General features: G+C 44.9%; 1 protein-coding gene across 4 annotated transcripts in view; it reads right to left on the bottom strand.

Moving 5' to 3' along the window:
• CLEC16A (C-type lectin domain containing 16A) overlaps positions 1–20,876 on the bottom strand; it is a 241,915-nt gene that overhangs the window by 146,675 nt on the left and 74,364 nt on the right. For 2 of the 4 annotated variants that reach the window (XM_049904932.1, XM_049904934.1), the window contains exon 10: positions 17,134–17,365. In XM_049904932.1, the coding sequence (XP_049760889.1) occupies positions 17,134–17,365 (232 nt within the window). The remainder of the gene's footprint in view (positions 1–17,133; positions 17,366–20,876) is intronic. The other 2 variants (XM_049904933.1, XM_049904935.1) reach the window with 1 other exon arrangement.

Here is a 20,876-nt window from a genome sequence, read left to right as displayed (position 1 = left end):
ATTCTGACTCACAGCGACCCTATAGGACAGAGCAGAACTGCCCCAAAGAGTTTCCAAGGAGTGCCTGGTGGATCTGAACTGCCAGCCTAGAACACTCTAACCCAGGTCTTCTCTTCCCATGGCTCAATCACATCATTCAAGACTCAGCACAAATGTCGCTTCCTGGGAGACATGTTCTCAGACGCCCTCCCCTACCACTTTTCCCTTTACTTCTTTTTGAATTATTATTAACTAAACTCCATATCCACCACCTGTCTGTCAGTGTGTCATACTGGAAACTATGCCACTGGTGTTTCAAATACCAGCAGAATCACCCATGGTGGAAGGTTTCAGCATTTCAGCAGAGCTTCCAGACTGAGATAGACTAGAAAGAAAGCCCTGCGATCTACTTCTGAAAATTAGCCAATGAAAGTCCTATGGATCACAACAAAATGTTGTCCAATATAGTGCTGGAAGACGGTGAAAGACCAGGCAACATTTTGTTCTATTATATACTGGTTCGCCATGAATCAGAGCCAACTTGATGGCAACTAACAACAACAACAAACTCCCTATCTTATCCAAATTATACTAATTACCTGTAAGGTCCCTTTTCTTTTCCAGTGTATCACATTGCATTTAGTTGCATGTCTCCTTAGGCTCCTTTGGGCTGACAGCTTCTGAGACTTTCCTTGGTTTTGAATACCTTCAGAGTTTGTGAATACTGGTTGGGTATTTTGCAGAATGTCTCTAAATCTAGGTTCGTCTGATGTTTTTCTCCTGGTTAGGCTGAAGTTACACTTTTTGGGGAGGAAGACCACAGAGGGAAAGTACCTGTCATGGACTGAATTATTTCCCCCCCAAAAAACGTGTGTATTAACTTGGCTAGGCCATGATTCCCAGTATTCTGTGATTGTCCTCCATTTTGTGATTGTAATTTTATGTTAAAGAGGATTAGGGTGTGATTGTAACACTACCCTTACCCAAGTCACCTCCCTGATCCAAGGTAAGGGGATAAAAGGAAAGGGGAAGCAGGCAGAGAGTTGGGGAACTCATACTACCAAGAAAGCAGCACCAGGAACAGAGCACATCCTTTGGATGCAGGGTCCCTGCGCCTGAGAAGCTCTTCGACCAGGGGAAGGTTGAGGACAACGACCTTCCTCAAGAGCCAACAGAAAGAGAGAGCCTTCCCGTGGAGCCAACGCCCTGAATTTGGACTTGTAATCTACTAGACTGTGAGAAAATAAATTTCTCTTTGTTAAAGCCATCCACTTGTGGTATTTCTGTTACTGCAGCACTGGATGACTAAGAGAGTACCCTTCTTATCCCATCCCATCATCAAAACTTCTCCCTGTTGATGCTGACCTTCATCACGTGGCCAAGCCATTGTTCATGAGGTTTCCCCACCATACAGCTACTGTCCCCCTCTCTCCACACTGCACTCTTTGGCAGGAAGTCACTAAGCGCAGCGCAAGTTTAAGGAGTGGGGAGTAATATTGCACCTCCTTGAGGGGCGAGTATCTACATAAATTATTTGAATTCTTCTGTCCTGGAGATTTGTCTCCCGCTCCCTTGTCCCACCCTTTACCCTGTTTTTACTTTATAGCATTTATGACTACCTGGATTTTATATTCTCTATTTACTGTCAGTTTGTCATATTGTGGGGGCTTGCGTGTTGCTCTGATGCTGGAAGCTATGCCACCAGTATTCAGATACCAACAGGGTCACCCATGGAGGAAAGGTTTCAGGTGAGCTTCCAGGCTCAGACAGACAAGGAAGAAGGACCCAGCAGTCTACTTCTGAAAAGCATTAGCCAGTGAAAACCTTATGAGTAGCAGCGGAACACTGTGTGATATAGTGCTGGAAGGTGAGCCCCCCCAGGTTCGAAGGCACTCAAAAGACAACTGGGGAAGAGCTCCTCCTCAAAGCAGAGTCGACCTTAATGACATGGATGGAGTAAGGCTTTCGGAACCTTCATCTGCTAATGTGGCACGACTCAAAAAGAGAAGAAACAGCTGCAAACATCCATTAATAATCGGAACCTGGAATGTACGAAGTATGAATCTAGGAAAATTGTCAAAAATGAAATGGAATGCATAAACATCGATATTCTAGGCATTAGTGAGCGGAAATGGACTGGTATTGGCCATTCTGAATCAGAGAATCATATAGTCTACTATGCTAGGAATGACAACTTGAAGAGGAATGGTGTTGCATTCACGGTCAAAAAGAACATTTCAAGATCTATACTGAAGTACGACACTGTCAGTGATAGGATAATATCCATAAGCCTACAAGGAAGACCAGTTAATATGACTATTATTCAAATTTACGCACCAACCGCTAAGGCCAAAGATGAATAGAAGATTTTTATCAGCTGCTGCAGTCTAAAATTGATTGAACATACAATCAGGATGCACTAATAATCACTGGTGATTGGAATGAGAAAGTTGGAAACAAAGAAGAAGGATCAGTAGTTGGAAACAAAGAAGGATCAGTAGTTGGAAAATATGGCCTTGGTGATAGAAACAACGCCGGAGATCGAATGATAGAATTTGCAAGACCAACGACTTTTCCGTTACAAATACCTTCTTTCACCAACATAAACGTGACTATACAGATGGACCTCATGAGAAGGAACAGACAGGAATCAAATTGACTATATTTGTGGAAAGAGACAATGGAAAAGCTCAGTATCATCAGTCAGAACAAGGCCAGGGGCTGACTGTGGAACAGGCCATCAATTGTTCATACGCAGGTTCAAGCTGAAACTGAAGAAAATTAGAACAAGTCCACGAGAGCCAAAATATGACCTCGAGTATATCCCACCTGAATTTAGAGACCATCTCAAGAACAGATTTGATGCATTGAACACTAGTGATCAAAGACCAGACGAGTTGTGGAATGACATCAGGGACATCATCCATGAAGAAAGCAAGAAGTCACTGAAAAGACAGGAAAGAAAGAAAAGACCAAGATGGATGTCAGAGGAGACTCTGAAACTTGCTCATGAATGTCGAGCAGCTATAGCAAAAAGAAGAAACGATGAAGTAAAGGAACTGAACAGAAGATTTCAAAGGGCGGCTTGAGAAGGCAAAGTAAAGTATTATAATGACACATGCAAAGAGCTGGAGATGGAAAACCAAAAGGGAAGAACATGCTCGGCATTTCTCAAGCTGAAAGAACTGAAGAAAAAATTCAAGCCTCGAGTGGCAATACTGAAGGATTCTATGGGGAAAAAAACGACACAGGAAGCATCAAAAGAAGATGGAAGGAATACAGAGTCATTATACCAAAAAGAATTAGTCGATGTTCAACCATTTCAAGAGGTAGCATATGATCAGGAACTGATGGTAGTGAAGGAAGAAGTCCAAGCTGCTCTGAAGGCACTGGTGAAAAACAAGGCTCCAGGGAATTGATGGAATATCAACTGAGATTTTCAACAAATGGATGCAGTACTAGAGGTGCTCACTCGTCTATGCCAAGAAATATGGAAGACAGCTTCCTGGCCAACTGACTGGAAGAGATCCATATTTATGCCTATTCCCAAGAAAGGTGATCCAACTGAATGCAGAAATTAATACAACAATATCATTAATACCACCCGCAAGCAAAATTTTGCTGAAGAGCATTCAAAAACAGCTGCAGCAGTTTATCGACAGGGAACTGCTAGGAATTCAGGCCGGTTTCAGAAGAGGACGTGGAACCAGGGATATCATTGCTGATGTCAGATGGATCCTGGCTGAAAGCAGAGAATACTAGAAGGATGTTTAAAATAAAAAGGAAGGATGTTTACCTGTGTTTTATTGACTATGCAAAGGCATTCAACTGTGTGGGTCATAACAAATTATGGGTAACATTGCGAAGAATGGGAATTCCAGAACACTTAATTGTGCTCATGAGGAACATTTACATATGTCAAGAGGCAGTTGTTCGGACAGAAAAAGGGGATGCTGATTGGTTTAGAGTCAGGAAAGGTGTGCGCCAGGGTTGTATCCTTTCACCATACCTTATTCAACCTGTTTGCCGAGGAAATGACCCAAGAAACTGGACTATATGAAGAAGAACGGGGCATCAGGATTGGAGGAAGACTCATTAACAACCTGAGTTATGCAGATGACACAACCTTGCTTGCTGAAAATGAAGATGACTTGAAGCACTTACTAATGAAGATCAAAGACCACAGCCTTCAGTATGGATTGTGCGCCTCAACATAAAACAAAAATTCTCACAACTGGACCAAGGAGCAACATCATGATAAACGGAGAAAAGATTGAAGCTGTCGAGGATTTCATTTTACTTGCATCCACAATCAACAGCCGTGGAAGCAGCAGCCAAGAAATCAAAAGACGCATTGCATTGGGTAAATCTGCTGCAAAGGAACTCTTTAAAGTGTTGAAAAGCAAAGGTGTCACCTTGAAGACTAAGATGCGCCTGACCCAAGCCATGGTATTTTCAATCGCATCATATGCATGTGAAAGCTGGACAATGAATAAGGAAGACTGAAGAAGAATTGACGCCTCTGAATTGTGGTGTTAGCGAAGAATATTGAATATACCATGGACTGCCAAAAGAATGAACAAATCTGTCTTGGAAGAAGTGCAGCCAGAGTGCTCCTTAGAAGCAAGGATGATGAGACTGTGTCTTATATACTCTGGACATGTTGTCAGGAGGTATCAGTCCCTGGAGAAGGACATCAGGCTTGGCAAAGTACAAGGTCAGCAGAAAAGAAGAAGACCCTCAACGGGGGGGACTGACACAGTGGCTGCAACAATGAGCTCAAGCGTAACAACGATTGTAAGGATGGTGCAGGACCTGGAAGTGTTTTGCTCTGTGGTGGATAGGGTCGCTATGAGTCGGAACCAACTCGAAGGCACCTAACAACAACAACATTTACTGCTTGTCTGGAGTCTGCCATGAGAATGTGGGCTTCACATGAGTAGCGGCCTTGTGTGTTTAGGCCAGGGCCTGTAGTACAGGCAGGGCACGAGTATGGCCAAGAGCAGCCACCTAGCTGCTTGGGGGGGTCTCATCTTCTCTATCTCCTTGCATTTTCACCTCTAGTAACCTGTGTCGGGCAACCCTTCCCCTCCCCAAAGTTGAGGACATACTCTGCAGTGAGCATGCAGGGTGAATCATTGGGCAGTGAGTCTTTTAGTTATTTTCATCTTTTTAAAATCTGTTTTGTCCACTGTAACGTACATAACAGTAGCACAGTAATACAAATATGTATTTATAATAAATAAATACTCATACATTTTGGGGGGTGCATATTTGAATTTACTTGTTTGTTTTTACTGATGGGGCATGCTGGCAAAGACACCTGAAGTCTACCAAGCGAGACTATGCTGATAGCCCTGTCTCAGGCCTCTGGCTACAGCCCTGGCCTGTGTAGCCACTGCCCACACTGTAGGTCCCTGCTCCCCAGGCATAGCCCTAACCCCTGTGGGGCTGATATGGTGGGAACTCAGCTCCATGGGCTCCCCAGCCTTACAGGGCCAAGCCCTCATGTCTCAGCCTACAGACCAAGCTTGCTGTGATATGGCTGTTCCTTTTCTGGCTTTTCACTCTCCCTGGATACCATGAGAATTCTGGAGGAGGGGAGAGGCTAAAGCTAATTCAGTCCAGTGCTTCCTGGTCTTCTTTTTGAGCAGTTGGGGCCTGTGGATGGCGTTTTCCATGTGCAGAAAGCAGATGAAAGCAGAGCTACTGCTTGGGTGAAGGATGGGTGACTGCCCAAACCCCTCCCATTCACCAGTTCCCTCAGCCACTCCACAGAGGCCCCTAAGTTCCCTTTCCGGAACTCTGGGGCTTCCCACAAAAGTGCCTGAAAACCACTGGTTTGGTCCAGCCCTGGATGTTGTATACAGGAAATAAGAATCCAGACAAGAGCAACTTTTCTGAGGCCACACAACTGGAGATGTGGCAAAGGAAGCCAGGAGGGTCCCTGCCAAGAGCACCCCCACCAGCACCATGCAGAGTGAGGTCCCCAAACTGGCTGCACCCTGGTCCTTACAGCTGTACCATACCTCCCCCAACCCCGCATGTGTCATCCAGCCAGGAGAGCTGTGGAATGAGCTATTACAAAGATTAATTTTCTAGATGAATGCAGATTAGTTTTTTCAATGCCCAGTCTTTTTCCTTCTTCTTCTTTTTTTAAGGACTTCAGCAGATCTTTTTTTTTTTTTTAATTTTTATTGTGCTTTAAGTGAAAGTTTACAAATCAAGTCAGTCTCTCATACAAAAATTTATATACACCTTGCTATATACTCCTAGTGGCTCTCCCCCTGAGACAGCACACTCCTTCTCTCCACTCTCTATTTTCATGTCCATTCAGCCAGCTTCTGACCCCCTCTGCCCTCTCATCTCCCCTCCAGACAGGAGTTTCCCACATAGTCTCATGCGTCTACTTGATCCAAGAAGCTCACTCCTCACCAGTATCATTTTCTATCCCATAGTCCAGTCCAATCCCTGTCTGAAGAGTTGGTTCCTGTCTTGGGCTAACAGAAGGTCTGGGGACCATGATCTCTGAGGTCCTTCTAGTCTCAGTCAGACCATGAAGTTTGGTCTTTTTACATGAATTTGGGGTCTACATCCCACTGCTCTCCTACTCCCTCAGGAGTTCTCTGTTGTGTTCCCTGTCAGGGCGGTCATTGGTTGTAGCTGGGCACCATCTAGTTCTTCTGATCTCCGGCTGATGGAGTCTCTGGTTTATGTGGCCCTTTCTGTCTCTTGGGCTCATAGTTACCCTGTGTCTTTGGTGTTCTTCATTCTCCTTTGCCCCAGGTGGGTTGAAACCAATTCATGCATCTTAGATGGCCACTTGCTAGTGTTTAAGACCCCAGACGCCACTCTCCAAAGTGGAATGCAGAATGTTTTCTTAATAGATTTTATTATGCCAATTGACCGAGATGTCCCCTGAAACCATGGTCCCTAAAATCCCACCCCTGCTGTGCTGGCCTTCGAAGCGTTCATTTTATTCAGGAAACTTCTTTGCTTTCGGTTTAGTCCAGTGGTGCTGACCTCTCCTGTATTGTGTGTTGTCTTTCCCTTCACCTAAAATAGTTCTTGTCTACTAATTAGTGAATACCCCTCTCCCTCCCTCCCTCCCCACTCTCGTAACCATCAAAGAATATTTTCTTCTCTGTTTAAACTATTTCTTGAGTTCTTATAATAGTTTTTTTCTTCTTTTTAATGGTTTTATATAAAAAAAAAAAACCTTAAAAATAACACTGGTCTAGAGTCTAACTCACTCGATCTGTAGGCGGAATTTTACATGGGTGTGGGGGTGGTAGGTGATGTTTTTGGGGAGAGGGTCTTGCCAGGTTCTCAACCACCACTCTCTAAAATGGATTCCACGGCCACCTTTTAAAGATGATGCGGGAGAAGTGTGGCCGTGCGTGGAGACTCAGGGTCACAGTGAGCCCATCTTTATCCCACACAGGAGCGTCAGACCTGGCTCTGTGCAGCCACTCCCCCTCCTCCCTGGGGACACGCACCCACCTTCCCACCCTGCACACCGCCATGCTGCCACCACCAAGGAAGCAGCTCAGTGGGCTCACGTGGACACGGACTTCACCTGATGGCCCAAGGCTGGGACTCAGGCTCTAAGGATGCATCTCTGGGGGCTCTGTCCGAACCTCACTTATTAGACCTTGAGCCCATCACCTCCCCACCAGGTACTATTTTGGAGTCTGCTTAAACCTCAGTCACCCCACCTGGGGCAAAGGAGAATGAAGGACACAAGGTAACTATGAGCCCAAGAGACAGAAAGGGCCACATAAACCAGAGACAATCTAGTCCAGTTTTGCTTAAATCTCAGTCATTTGCCTGTCTTTAAGATTTCTGCCATGTCTGTGTGCCACCTGTACTATTTGTTATTTATTTAATCATTTTATTTGAACTGTCTTGCCCTTTTTATTTTTAATGAACACAATTTAAAAGGAAACTTTAAATCACTATTATACCCCTCAAAGGAGCCCTGGTAGAGTAGTAGTTAAGAGCTTGGCTGCTAACCAAAGGGTCGGCAGTTCGAATCCACTAGGCACTCCTTGGAAACCCTATAAGGCAGTTCTACTCTGTCCTATACGGTCGCTATGAGACGGAATCCACCCGACGGCACCAGGTTTTTGTTTGTTTTTTAATACCTTTCAACTGAGTAAGCCCACTTGTAGGAATTTATCCAGAAGACACACCTCCAACAACGTGAAAATGTACACACACAGCATTATTTGCAATTGCACAACACTGGAAACTACCTAAATGCCCAGGCAGAGGGGCTGTGTGTATATGGTGTACACACACAGTGCAGCTGCAAAAAAGAATGAGGAAGGTCTCTGGGAGCTGATACGGAGCGGTTTCCAGAGATGCTGCTAAGTGAAAAGAGCAAAGTGCAAAGGACAGGCACAGTATACCAGCCTGTGTGTCAAAAAGAAGGGAAGGCAGGAAAACAGGCATGTATCTGCTTATCTCTACAAAAACGTAAGCGGCAAGGATATGGCAGAAAGCAATCTAGTTAGCTATCTACAAGAGGTGGGGGGCATGGGATGGGAGGGATGTAAGAGGGAAGGACACTTCTTTCAACATATGTATAGTTTTGGAAGTATATTAATATTTACATATTCAAAAAAAGAAATTAAATCAATCACAATTGGAAGGAGGGAACCCTAAAACTGAAAGCAAACTGGGAAAATATATAAGCCTAAATTTACTTCAAATGAAGACCACCCTGAAGGGGGAAAGAAAGGAAGGACAGCTTCATCCAAGTAGTTTATGAACACAATGATTGATTATTACCCTCAGCTTTGGGATAGGCAAGGTATTGGGGGTAGGGGAGAGAACTGTAAACAAATCCTGAACTCTCTTTAGTCCTTTGTTTATTATAGTGGCATAGGTGAAACAATTCTGAAATGTTTTTAAATGTATTATAGGATTGAGAAGATAAATGTACAATGTTGCTGGGAGCCGGGGAAGAAGAGACACATAATGTAGAATGGGGGAAGGCAAGAAAGAACCCTGTGGGAATCAGTTAGAATCGGAGGTATTGGTATGAACTTACGGCTGCTAAAGTACGTATATGTAGGAGCCCTGGTGGCACAAAGGTTAAGCTCTTGGCTGCTCACTGAAAGATTGGAAGTTCGAACCCACGTAGCGGCTCTGTGGGACAAAGACCTGGAGATCTGCTCCCATAAAAATTACAGCCTAGGGAACCCTATGAGGGAGCTCTACTTTGTCATACAGAGTTGCTATGAGTTGGAATCGATTCGACAGCACCCCATAACATATACATGCTTGCATGTATGTAGACAGATATGTGTATAAATGTGTATCTTGTGTATATACATGTACGTATTTCCTAGCTCTGTCCACTACAGGGCCAAGAGGAAAAGACAGCTCAACAGCAATGCGCACATGAAGTACCCAGATCTTAGTCTCTAAAACCACTCCCGTGCAGAGAAACCAGGACTTTTCTGGGGATGGGCAAGGGAGATGCCAGATGAACCTGGAGCACCTTGTTATGCCAGAAAGGAAGGGGATGCTCAAAAACACAATGGGACTTATCACAGGGACATAGCAGCCTACTTGCAAGAGTTCGCACTGGCCAAATGTGGGACAATTTGAGCACCAAAATAATAAAATACAGTAACCCAACCCAGTGCCATCGAGTCGATTCCGACTCATAATGAATTATAAACACTAAAAAAAATTGGAATTCACAAGTCCATATCAATAACAAATAAATAAATAAATGGGGGGAAAAGGAGGGATGTTGAATGCAGTAGAATGCCAAGGACTGACTGCTTAAAGGCAGAGGGAGCGCTGAAGTTGGAAGATTGTCATTTCGTAACCACAATGATACAGACTGGATCAGGCAAGAATCATCAACAGATGCCAAATCTAGGGGCAAATTTTCTTGAGAAGCAGGAGATTCACACTGTCCCAAAGTGTGTCCCCTCAGACTGCTTATTAGTTGCAAAGGAAAAAAAGTAATTATACAGTGAAGAAACAAGGTAACATCTTAACCAAATAACCAAAATTAACATCACCAGCAAGGGATGGAGAGACACCATGTGCCTCCATCTGTAATACCCAGAGAATGACACCACCTCATCTGTGTCCCATTCCAGCCAAGAACACATAGCTTCCATTTAATCATGAGGACACATCAGACAATGAGGAACAACAAAATCAGGAATGTTCTAGTAACATAAAAGGGAGGAGGGTTCCATAATCTTCAAAAAGGTCAGTGTCATGAAAGTCAGAAGAAGGTTGTGGAAATGTTCCAGATTAAAGAGCCTAAAGAAATGTGATAAGTGAGGGTACTAGCTGACCCCAGATTGGATTTGGTGCTGGAGGGTGGGAAATTGCTTTAAAGGACATTACTAGGTCAACGGACAAAACTGGAACATGGACAGTGGACAGTGCGGTGACATTGATAATGGTACTGTTGCTACGAAAGAGACTATCCTATGCACAGGAAATGCACGCTGAAGTATTTAGGGGTGAAGGGACATGATGCACGTTAACTTACCCAGAAAAAAGAGGGGTGTGTGTGTGTGTGTGTGTGTGTGTGTGTACATGTGAGAGAGAGTGGGGGATGCAAATGAGAAAGCAAATGGGGTAAAATGTTAAAAGGTGAAACTGGGTAAATGGCAAACAGGTGTTCTTTATACTATTTTTATTTTAGCAGCTCTTTGCAAATTTGAAATTATTTTCTAAAAAAAAGTTTTAAAAGTTACTAATATAAATACAAAACTGGTATAAATAGAAAGCAGCCATAAAAATACACATGATGAATAAATAAAGAGGTGCTGGGCCTGCTGTGTGTGTTTAAAGCGGAAATTCAAACTGTTAGGTGTTAAAGACCCCTCACACCAAACAGGAAGGCTTCGGAGTCCCTCGGAGTAAGATTCTCTCACTACGTTATTCAACGGCCTTTCTGCACCACCTAACATCATCTCTGTAACCAACACTTGGGTGATGGTAATCTAGCTAATCTCTGCATTCTGGAGAAGGGGAAATTGAGGCACAGAGAGATTTAGGTGGTGTGCCCCTGCCCCAGGCTGCTCTCCTCTACACTGCAATGACCATCAGCTGCTTTGTAGAAACGGCCTGTTTGGTATCCCGTGCCAGGCACCTTGGCCCGTAATCTCACATGCTCCAATACCCTAGCCTGGGCGGTATAGTGCGACCCCACTACATAGCTGAAGCCCCTCTTCTCACGAGTCTGAATAACTGCTCCTGGTTTCACAGCTGGCTGGGCTACAATGCAGAGATCAGGAACCCACATCTCCAACCCTTCTCACTCTGGCTGGCCCCCACCCAGACCCTCTGCAGCCTGCATCATTTCCACAAAATCCTCAAAAGCAGGAAAGACTATGTGTACCCACCCACTGTCCAGGCAGTGGCTTTGCTGGGAAGAGCCAGGGCAGGCTAGGTGAGACCTTCAGACCCTTGGGACCCAAAGATATCAAGTTCTGCCTCTCAAGATGACAACTCTGGCCAAACCCTTGAGCTTCCCCAATGCCTGTGACACTCTGGTTTTTAGAAATAACAGCAACAATTCGTCAGCCTGCTGCGGATGATGTACATTCTAATCTGATGAATATTCGGTAAATGAAGTGCTTTTCAGGGAAATGGTAGGCATGACCTCTTAATCCTCTTTGACTCCACAAATTCAGGAATTTTATCAACTGTCCTCTGTGTTCTGTATTCCAGCAAACACAGCAAGGACAGGCCATAAAAACGGGGTTAGGGAAGAAAAAGAACGCCTTCAAAGAAGGTGAAACGAGCAAGGGGAAAGATGCCGCTGCTGATTGCCAAGGAAACAACAGAAGAACGGCATGTTGCTGGCTGGCTTTGGAGGAGACTTTCAGGAGGCAAACAGCATCTGCAGTGACAGGGTGAGTGTGTTGTACATTTGGGGGCAACTCTTCCTTTTTTTTTTTTTTCAGTCATCTTCTACTGAATAACAGGAGACTGAGTAGAACCCTGGTGGCATAGTAGTTTAAGAGGTGGGCTGCTAACCAAAAGGTCAGCAATTTGAATCCACCAGCCACCCCTTGGAAACCCTATGGGGCAGTTCTACTCTCTCCTATGGGGTCGCTACGAGTCAGAATCAACTCGACAGCAACAGGTTTGGTTTGGTTTGGAGTGCAGAACGGTTTCTGGAGTTTCCTTTCAGAGGGTGTGCCTTCAACCCTCCTCCTTAGATGAATTAGCCTCAGTGAGAAGCTGGCACTCCCAGCCCTCCACGCCAGCAGCCCGGTCCTAACCGGTCCTTCTCCTCCCCCCTCCCACTCTCTTTCACACTGATGCACACATGTGCACACACACTCGCCAGGATGCCCAAGCACAGAGTCCACCCAACCAAACTCAATGTCCCTTCCAAGACCCCTGCTCCACCCTCCCTCTTGGCCAGGATCCACTCTATTCAGTGCTCAGGTGTCACGTGCCAAATGTTGCAGCGCTCACATTCTCATGCATGACGACGGGGGTAGGCACAATGGAAGTCCCCTCTTCAGAGACAGAGACGGCCTCCCCAAAGTCACAGAGCTGCTCAGGGGCAGGGCTGGGATTCAGAGCCCAGCCTTACAGCTCCTGCACCTGGCTCGCCCCAATCAGAAAACTCCGCCAGGCCTAGGGTTGGCTCTGGCTTTGTCATAGGAGCCAGGAATGAGGCCAGGTTCCATTTCATTTCAGAGAAAAAAAAAAGCAAAGCCGGCACTCCAAACGTCAGGTATCCCTCAGTCCCACCTGCATGGACCGATTCAAAGCCTGCCCTGCTGCCTTCACTCCATGCCCTGGCTAGAATTCCAAGGAAAGAGCAGCTTTGAAGGTAAGGCCGTGAAATCAATGCCTACTTTTTCCATAAGCAAAATACAAAAGACAAATATCCATTTTTCAAATGAGAAGTTGTAACAATTCATTTTCTCCCTTGGGTCTGCTTATTAGCTTACTGCTCTCAGTGAATCCGAAGGAGAGGGTGGCCATCCTCCCAAAAAGAGCAGGCTAAGAGAACACTGTGCATCCTGGGACATCTGACTTCCTGGGCAGGGCTACAAGGATGATGACATACCTCCTCTTCCTTTCAGTATTCTATTTCTGCAAATTTAGGGGCCCTGTGATTTTCTGGGTTTCAGAATGAGTGACCCATCACTTGGGACCCAAGGGAGAGCAAATTTCTTTGCAAACTGGGGGTGGAAGTGGATGGGTTAGGGACACACATTCATTTCACACAGCTTCCTTGTCTGGGCTTAACTGTGGAGGAGGTGCGAATTCTGGGTGCTGCATCTGTAGAAAAAAATACATTGATGCCACGCTCAATTCAGGTCATGGCAAAATCGTGACTTATGACCACATGCCCTTTTTACTCATATGCTCTAGCCCATCTTTTTAAGTAAAGATGTCATTACTCAGTGGGGGTGGCAGGGGGTTGGGGAGTTGGTGCTAGCAGCTCTGTACTCAAGAGTTACTTGCTGTAGAAATCGTTGAATTGGTGTATGTTCTACTGTGTATATTTTCAACAATAACAAAAAAGATAAATTTATTTTAAAAAAAAAAAAAAAGAGTCATTTGTGTCTGTTTCTCGGCTACAACCAGGCTGTCATCAACCCCAGATCCAGGGACAATGAAAGAAGATTATTGTTGTTAGGTGCCATCGAGCCAATTCTGACTCATAGGGATCCCAGAGCAGAACTGCCCCACAGGGTTTTCTAGGCCTTTCTCTCATAAAGCCACTGGGTGGGTTCAAACCATCTTTTTTTTTAAATTGAGCTTTAGGTGAAATTTACAGCTCAAGTTAGTTTCTCATACAAAAATTTATACACACATTGTTGTGTGACCCTAGTTGCCATCGCTATCATGTGACAGTACATTCCTCCTTTCCACGCCAGATTTCCTGTGTCCATTCAATGAGCTCCTGTCCCTTTCTGCCTTCTCATCTCACCTCTGGACAGGAGCTGCCCATTTAGTCTCGCGTACCTACTTGAACTAAGAAGCACACTCTTCATGAGTGTCATCAGTCTAATCTTTGTCTGAAGAGTTGGCTTCAGGGATGGACAAACCATCAATCTTTCAGTTAGCAGCCAAGCACTTAATTGTTGTGCCACCAGGGCTCCTGACAGAAGGTTGCCGGGGAAGAAATTGTGTGGAGGAGAAAATGGCCACATATCATCTCAACATGACAGAGGAAAGATGGCCCTGAGAGAGATGAGCAACAGGGACACGGTGACTCTCTAACTGGCTGGTTAGGGGAGCCCTCCCTAGGCCACATCTGTGTTTCTGCCGGTCCAGCACCGATGCCCCCTTCTTCTGATGAAGGCACCTCACTTTTCATTTGGGAAGCTACCTCCCCCCACTCTGTCCATGTCATCTGAGTGGGGCAACATCTCTCTGTAGCTCAAGGGGTAGACACATGACCCAGGCCTGCACAATCATCCCACATAGAGGTGGGCACAGGACCCTAGTGAGGGTCAGCAGCTCCACAGAGCATCAGCCCCCAAATCTCAGCCAGTGCCACTAGAACGTGGCAAAGTTGGCGGCATGCAAGCCTGGAGTGGCCTATTGTCATCTTTGCGCCTGGATCCAGCCCTGCCCAAGCCTCCCAGTTACGTGAACAATAATCACCCTATCTGCTTAAGCCAATCTGAGTTGGATTTCTGCATCTTACAATCACAAAAGTCCTAACGCATCCTCATTAAGAAAATAGAAAGCAGCATGGCAATTATATTTTCTATATTCACAATTTCCAGATAGGAAAACATCAGGTTAATGACACTGTCCAAAGCACACAGGAAATCTAGATACTGAGACAGGCCTAGGGGTCAGCTCTCCCACCTTCAGACACACCCCACCCAATGCTACACTTCGGCTCGAGATGTGAATGAAAAAATGTGCCTGACACCTTCCCAAGTCATAGGAATTAACAGCTGTGCAGCTTCACTCAAACAGACACAGTCTAAGGAGAGAAACATACTAACTGCATCTTCAGATATGAGACTAGCTAGGAGAACAAGCATACGATTCAGAAAGTTCAGGAACACAACTGCTGCTGTCAAGTTGGGTGTCTCATTGCAGGATGGGCCTGGGAGAGTTGTATTTATTTACGGCAAGTTGGGTGAGGAGATGGCAGGCCCATCACACTCTGGGATAGCTAGTACGTTCAAGAAAACAGGAGTGACAAAACTGCTGAGGGGGCAGCTGAGAGCCACGATTGAGCGGCTCCAGACTCAGCATCGACTGTCCAGGCAAAGTCTCTGGGGGCATTCCTGGGCCTTGCTTGGCATGCCCTGGCAGAGGAGCTGCCTGGAAAACACTTCTGGAGACATGAAAAAAATCCCTCCCCTGGTGCCCTGCACATGGCAGGTGGGCTCAGCACCCAAGAAGTCTGCACACCAAATAAAAAATGAGGTCTCTTTATCAGCAGAAGGGGGATGGGTGCTGGGCCAGCAGAAACAGTGGATGTGCCTGGCTGCTCGGCTGACTAGTTGGATTGTACTGCTGAGGCCAAGCTTGCCACGTCCCATCCACACCACTGTTAGTCATGGCTGGGGCCTGGTGAGAGAGCATCCCTTAAAAGGACTGGAACAAAACAAAACAAAAACCCAAAAAACAAAACATCTTTCCAAAATAAAACTGACAAGGACACAGTGTATGAAAATGGGTTGAGGACATCCATTCTTCCCCCAACATGGCTATAGGATAGCTAGACACTGGGGTTAGCAGGCAATGTGCTTCCAAGTTAAAAAAAAAAAAAAAAAAATCGAAAGGACCCAAATAGGCAAGTTTAAGTGTGACTTACCTTGAGTTTGCCCCTCACTTCCCCACCAAAGTGATATTTGTTGGCAAAGGTTTCTCAAACCAAAAATAAAAAATAAAGCATTCTTAAACCAAAATGCTCACTGCACGCTTTGAACAGCAAAAAAAGTATGCTGGTGACCTCAGGGATTAAACAGAGCCCTGGTGACATCAGAGAGATGTTTTAGTTACATTTATCAAAATGAGATCATGGCATTCACTGACAACTGCCAAGAAAACCATCATGGGGCTGGCGGGATGGGATGGGGGCGCAATTTGACTGTAGAATCCCGGTAAACTTCTAAAAGCAAACAAGCTCTCAGTTACTGATTCAGAGAGCTGCTCTGTTTTACAACTTCAGATGCCCTTGACTAGGGGCCTCCTACCACCAGGCTGGTGCAGCCACCTCAAACCCAGGTCCCAGGTGGATGGCTCACATGCAGTGTTACCCACACCCCAGCAGACCCCAGCCAGGCTGGTGAGGAGAGGCCAGATTCATCCCAGGAGGTGTGGTGCGACGTTGGCCAGAGACCCCATCTGCATGGCTGTGAGCCTGGCCCATGACACAAGGGACTGGACAGTTCAGTCTTGCGTGTAATCCCACAGCAGACAATGCTCTCCAGTCTGGGAAGGTTTTAGCATCTAAATGAGAGCGAGGTGAAAAATCAACCAGAATCATCCTTGACAAGGGAAAAAAGAGGAATGAATGATTCTGCTCACTGAGCACACAGGCACCTAACACAGTGTACCTCACTCTAAGCAGCCAGGGCTTTTTAAAAATCTAAATGTATGAACTTAGGAGATTATTTTGATTTCAAAAAACAAAATCATCATGTTAGAAGCATATAATTTCATTAAACATGGAGCCCCTTCCTTCCTACAGTGCCCTGGAAATAATGACTTCTCTCAAAAATCATAATCCTGGGCCGTGGGGAAAACTACAACAGCAATGATGATAACGGTGATAAGTAGCAGTGGCGGTAGTAGCTAACTGTCCAGCATTTACCATGGGGCTAGGCACTGTTCTAATCATGTTACATACATAAAGTCATTTCATTCTTACAACAACCCTACAAAGTACGCACTCTGTTAGCCTCTTTTCACAGACGAGGAAATCGAGGCACATGGAAGTAAAGAACCCTGCTCCAGGTCCTCCATTCAGCGAGGGCTGGGACTTGTGTGGGTTGTGTGTGTGACACACAGCCACACAGTCTCGATGGCTGGGTTGTACAGAATGAGGTACACAGTGCCAGGAATGAACACACAGGAGGGGACCAGCAGTTAGGATGGAGAAGGCAGGAAAGGCAGCCTGGCTCCCCATGGGGTGGGATGGACAACGTTCACGGGCGCACTCACCTTCACTCTCCCCACTCGTCTTGATGCCTTTTGAACCACCCTCTGTACCTTTAGGCTTCTCGGCGTCTTCTTGACCATCCTCGGCAGCCCCTTTCTCCTCGTCTTCTTCCTCCCCAACATTTTTGTAGTTGGGTCTCTTTTGCACCCGTCTCTTGCCCTTGTGCTTGTTCATCTCAAGGGACCTCTCTAGCGACTCGGTGGGTTTAATGAAACACCGAATGCTGGGCTTGGCCTACAAAAGTCCAACAGAGACAAGAGACAGGTGTGAACGCTAGAAACTCACCTGATGCTACCTTGCTGCCTGACAGCTCCTGTGACCAAGAAATTAAGCACCAACATGACGTGTATTAATATACTGTGTTATTATTGAACAATAAAAGTAGCCTCAGCTACCATTAATTGCTCTCTGTTGCCAAGTGGAAATTCTGCTAAGCAATTCAACACCACCAGCTCAATGTTCCCCGAATGTCAGTTAGTCACATAGAAAAATACTTCTGGTTAACATGCCTATAGTCCTGCATATTTGCCAGATGCTGTTCTAAAGGCTCTGGGTAAAGTATCTCATTTAAACTCTACAACCCCACAAGGTAGTACTGTCGCTATCCTGATTTTACAGATGAGGAAACTGAGGCTCAGAGGTCTGCCCAAGGTTATAGCCGAGGAGTAGCACACCTGGGATTCAAACCCACACTCCACCCACACAATTTGCAACTTAGCTCCAGCACACCAAAGTCATTACCTTCTTAACTTATGTGAGCGTATTTTTTAAAGAAACTGTGTATCACTGTAGCAAATAAAACAATGGCGTACCTGCCATCATAAAAATAAAAAAAATAAAAAGCAAGGTATATAAGGTATACTGTTGTTGTTAGCTGTCCTCAAGTTGGTTCCGACTCACAGCGACCCTATGCAGAACAGAACAAAACACTGCAAGAAGTCCCACGCCATCCTCACAATTGTTGCTGTGTTTGAGCCTAATGTTGCAGCCACTGTGTCAATCCATCTTGCTGAGGGCCTTCCTCTTTTTCACTGACTCTCTACTTTACCAAGCTTGATGCCTTTCTCCAGGGACTGGTCTCTCCTGATACCAGGTCCAAAGCCCATGAAACAAAGTCTCACCATCCTCGCTTCTAAGGAGCATTCTGGCTGTACTTCCAAGGCAGGTCAAATGTGGGCTCTCTTTAGAAAGGGAGCATGGTGAGAATGGTTGCACAGAATATAATCAATGTCACTGAATTCTACACAGAGAAACTTGAATTGGTGTATGTTCTGCTGTGTATACTCTCAACAACAACAAAAACAAAATAAATTATTTAAAAAGAAAAAAAGGAGCCTAACAAGTATCAGGAAGGAGGTTAAAGGTCAGCTTGCTCCAAAGGAAGAAGTTTTTCCCTAAAAAACCAGAAGACTTGAAAGACAATTTAAAAAGGCCCAAGTGTCACCAGTGGTCCCACATGGTGGAAAACATGACTCGATCTCAGTCCTTTTAACAATCAGGATATAAGGATTATTAGTCCCATTTTAGAGATGAGAAAATAGAGGCTCAGAAGGGTTAGGTAACTTGCTCAATGTCACACAGCTACTGAGCTAGAAAGTCAGAATTTGAATCTAAGTTTCTCTGACTCTGAAGCCCAAGCTCTTCCTAAAATAATAAAGAGTTTTATCCGGCTCAAACTTGCCTCCAGATTTAGTGCTCTTTAAAAAGTGTATCTATATGCCAAGTGGATCAGGTCTAGAAAGGGGCAAAGACAAAAGAAAACTATCTGGCCATTTGCGGGCAGGTTTCTAATTGAAGTGTTTTTCTCTTTTTAGAGTCTGGATGATGTTGGCCATGATTTTGTCACTTAAAAAAAGGACAAAGCAAAGAGTTTAAAAGGCGACTCCTCCATTATCTTGATATGTATTACCCACCTTATGAATTTACCCCAAACAACTATCAATTTTATTCCAGGGCCCAGATCTTGCCAATAAGTGGACTGAGCTCAAGGAGCTCAGATTAATTTTAATAATGCTCAAAACAAAACCTAATTGAAAGCCGAATTTACATCCAAACCTAAACATTAATTTTTATTATTCACCCACTTTGGATTAATCATCCACAAAATGACAGATGAATCGAGACAGAAGCTACTATCCAGGAAACCCAGACAGCATATCACAGATGCCAGCAAGCCAGAGTGCAGAGAGGGTGAGTCCCTGCATGCATTGCCCGATGGAGAGGATCCACCGGAGCTCACTTAGGACGCTGTGTGACGGAACACAGTCCTGGGTGCCCTACTCTCCTTCTGAAGGACAGGGACCCACAAACTAGGCCCCAAGGTTAAGTGACTGGCTTCCTCTGTTCACTACCTACTCCCAGTGAATTTTATAGCATGTCACACAGCAGTCAAAATCTTTCCAAAACAGAAAAGTGAGACCGAACACAGAGCAAAACACTATCGAGTTAGAAGTTACAGAGAAGTTCTCTGTAATGGATTGATGCAGAAACTTCTCCCTAAGCTTTATACGGAGTCCCTGGAGGGTGCAGAACAGTTAACGTGGACAGATTGGTGTTTCAAGCTCACCCAGAGGAGCCTCGGAATAAAGGTCTAGTGATCTACCTCCAAAAATTCAGCCACTGAAAAATCTACAGAGCACAGTTCTACTCGGACACACATGGGGTCACCATGAGTCAGAAGTGACCTGACAGCAAGTGGTTTTTTAAACCGTACATGAACTCAGATGTACAGAACAATGGGCAGAATGGAAGGGCTGTAACAAAGCCCATGGGTTCTGGGCTGTAGGGCCTCTCTGAACCACAGGTCCCTCATCTAAAACAAGGGACAAATAATTCTGGCCTTTTTAGTTCTGAACATAATCATGGATATAAAGGTCTTCAGAGCTTGGCGATACAGTAAGCATCCAACAAAAAGCAGCTACCTTCCTTTCCCTGCCTGCATTGGGAAAAAAAAAAGTCAACTGTAAAAATAAGAAAACCTTCAAAAGGGATCTACTTCTCTTGAAGATAAAGTGTCTGGGGGAAACAAAAAGGCGTGCTTACCAGGGAAATTTCAAACCTTTAAAATGCAGCTATCCAGTAAACAGTTGGAAATAACCTAAATGTCCATCAATAGGGGAGTGGTTAAGTCATTATGGCCTGGCAATGAAGTGGGAACGCATGTATTTGGCAAAAAGACTGACGCATATCTAGATGTACTGCTGCAGAAACAGCTGCAGAATGAAAAAACAAAAGTAGTGAGCAGACATTTAAAGCTGTTCAAAGGCTAGACATGATGGTGTACGCCCAGCTTTTCCTGGGAAGATACTTAAAAATGCACTAGCATTTCATCTGTGGGGAGAGAAAGCAAGCCGATGCACTGTGTGTGCACATCCACACGTGTGCTGTTACTGTTTCATTTTTATACATTTCCATTTGGTTTGAAATGTAATCATGTACATATATTAACTTCTTAAAAATGTGATAAGGGTCCTTTGGACACTGGAATTATGGATGAGTTTTGTTTCCTTTTTATTCTTCTATATGTGAAAAACCTGGGTAGATTGGTTGGTACATTGGTTTTAATATCAACGATGTCAAAATACCACAATCATCACAGAGAAGTTGAGAAGAACATGGCTGGGTAATGTAGGCTGAGATTTGTGATCATTCCTGCTGCTCCCATCAAGATTCCTCCAGGATTGATGGTTATGAGGGAAGGGAGGGTATAATAGATTGAATTGTGTCCCCCCCAAAATATGTGTTA

This window comes from Elephas maximus, chromosome 12, assembly GCF_024166365.1.
Source record: "Elephas maximus indicus isolate mEleMax1 chromosome 12, mEleMax1 primary haplotype, whole genome shotgun sequence".
Lineage (NCBI taxonomy): Eukaryota > Metazoa > Chordata > Mammalia > Proboscidea > Elephantidae > Elephas > Elephas maximus.
This window is presented reverse-complemented; position numbering and strand designations above follow the sequence as displayed.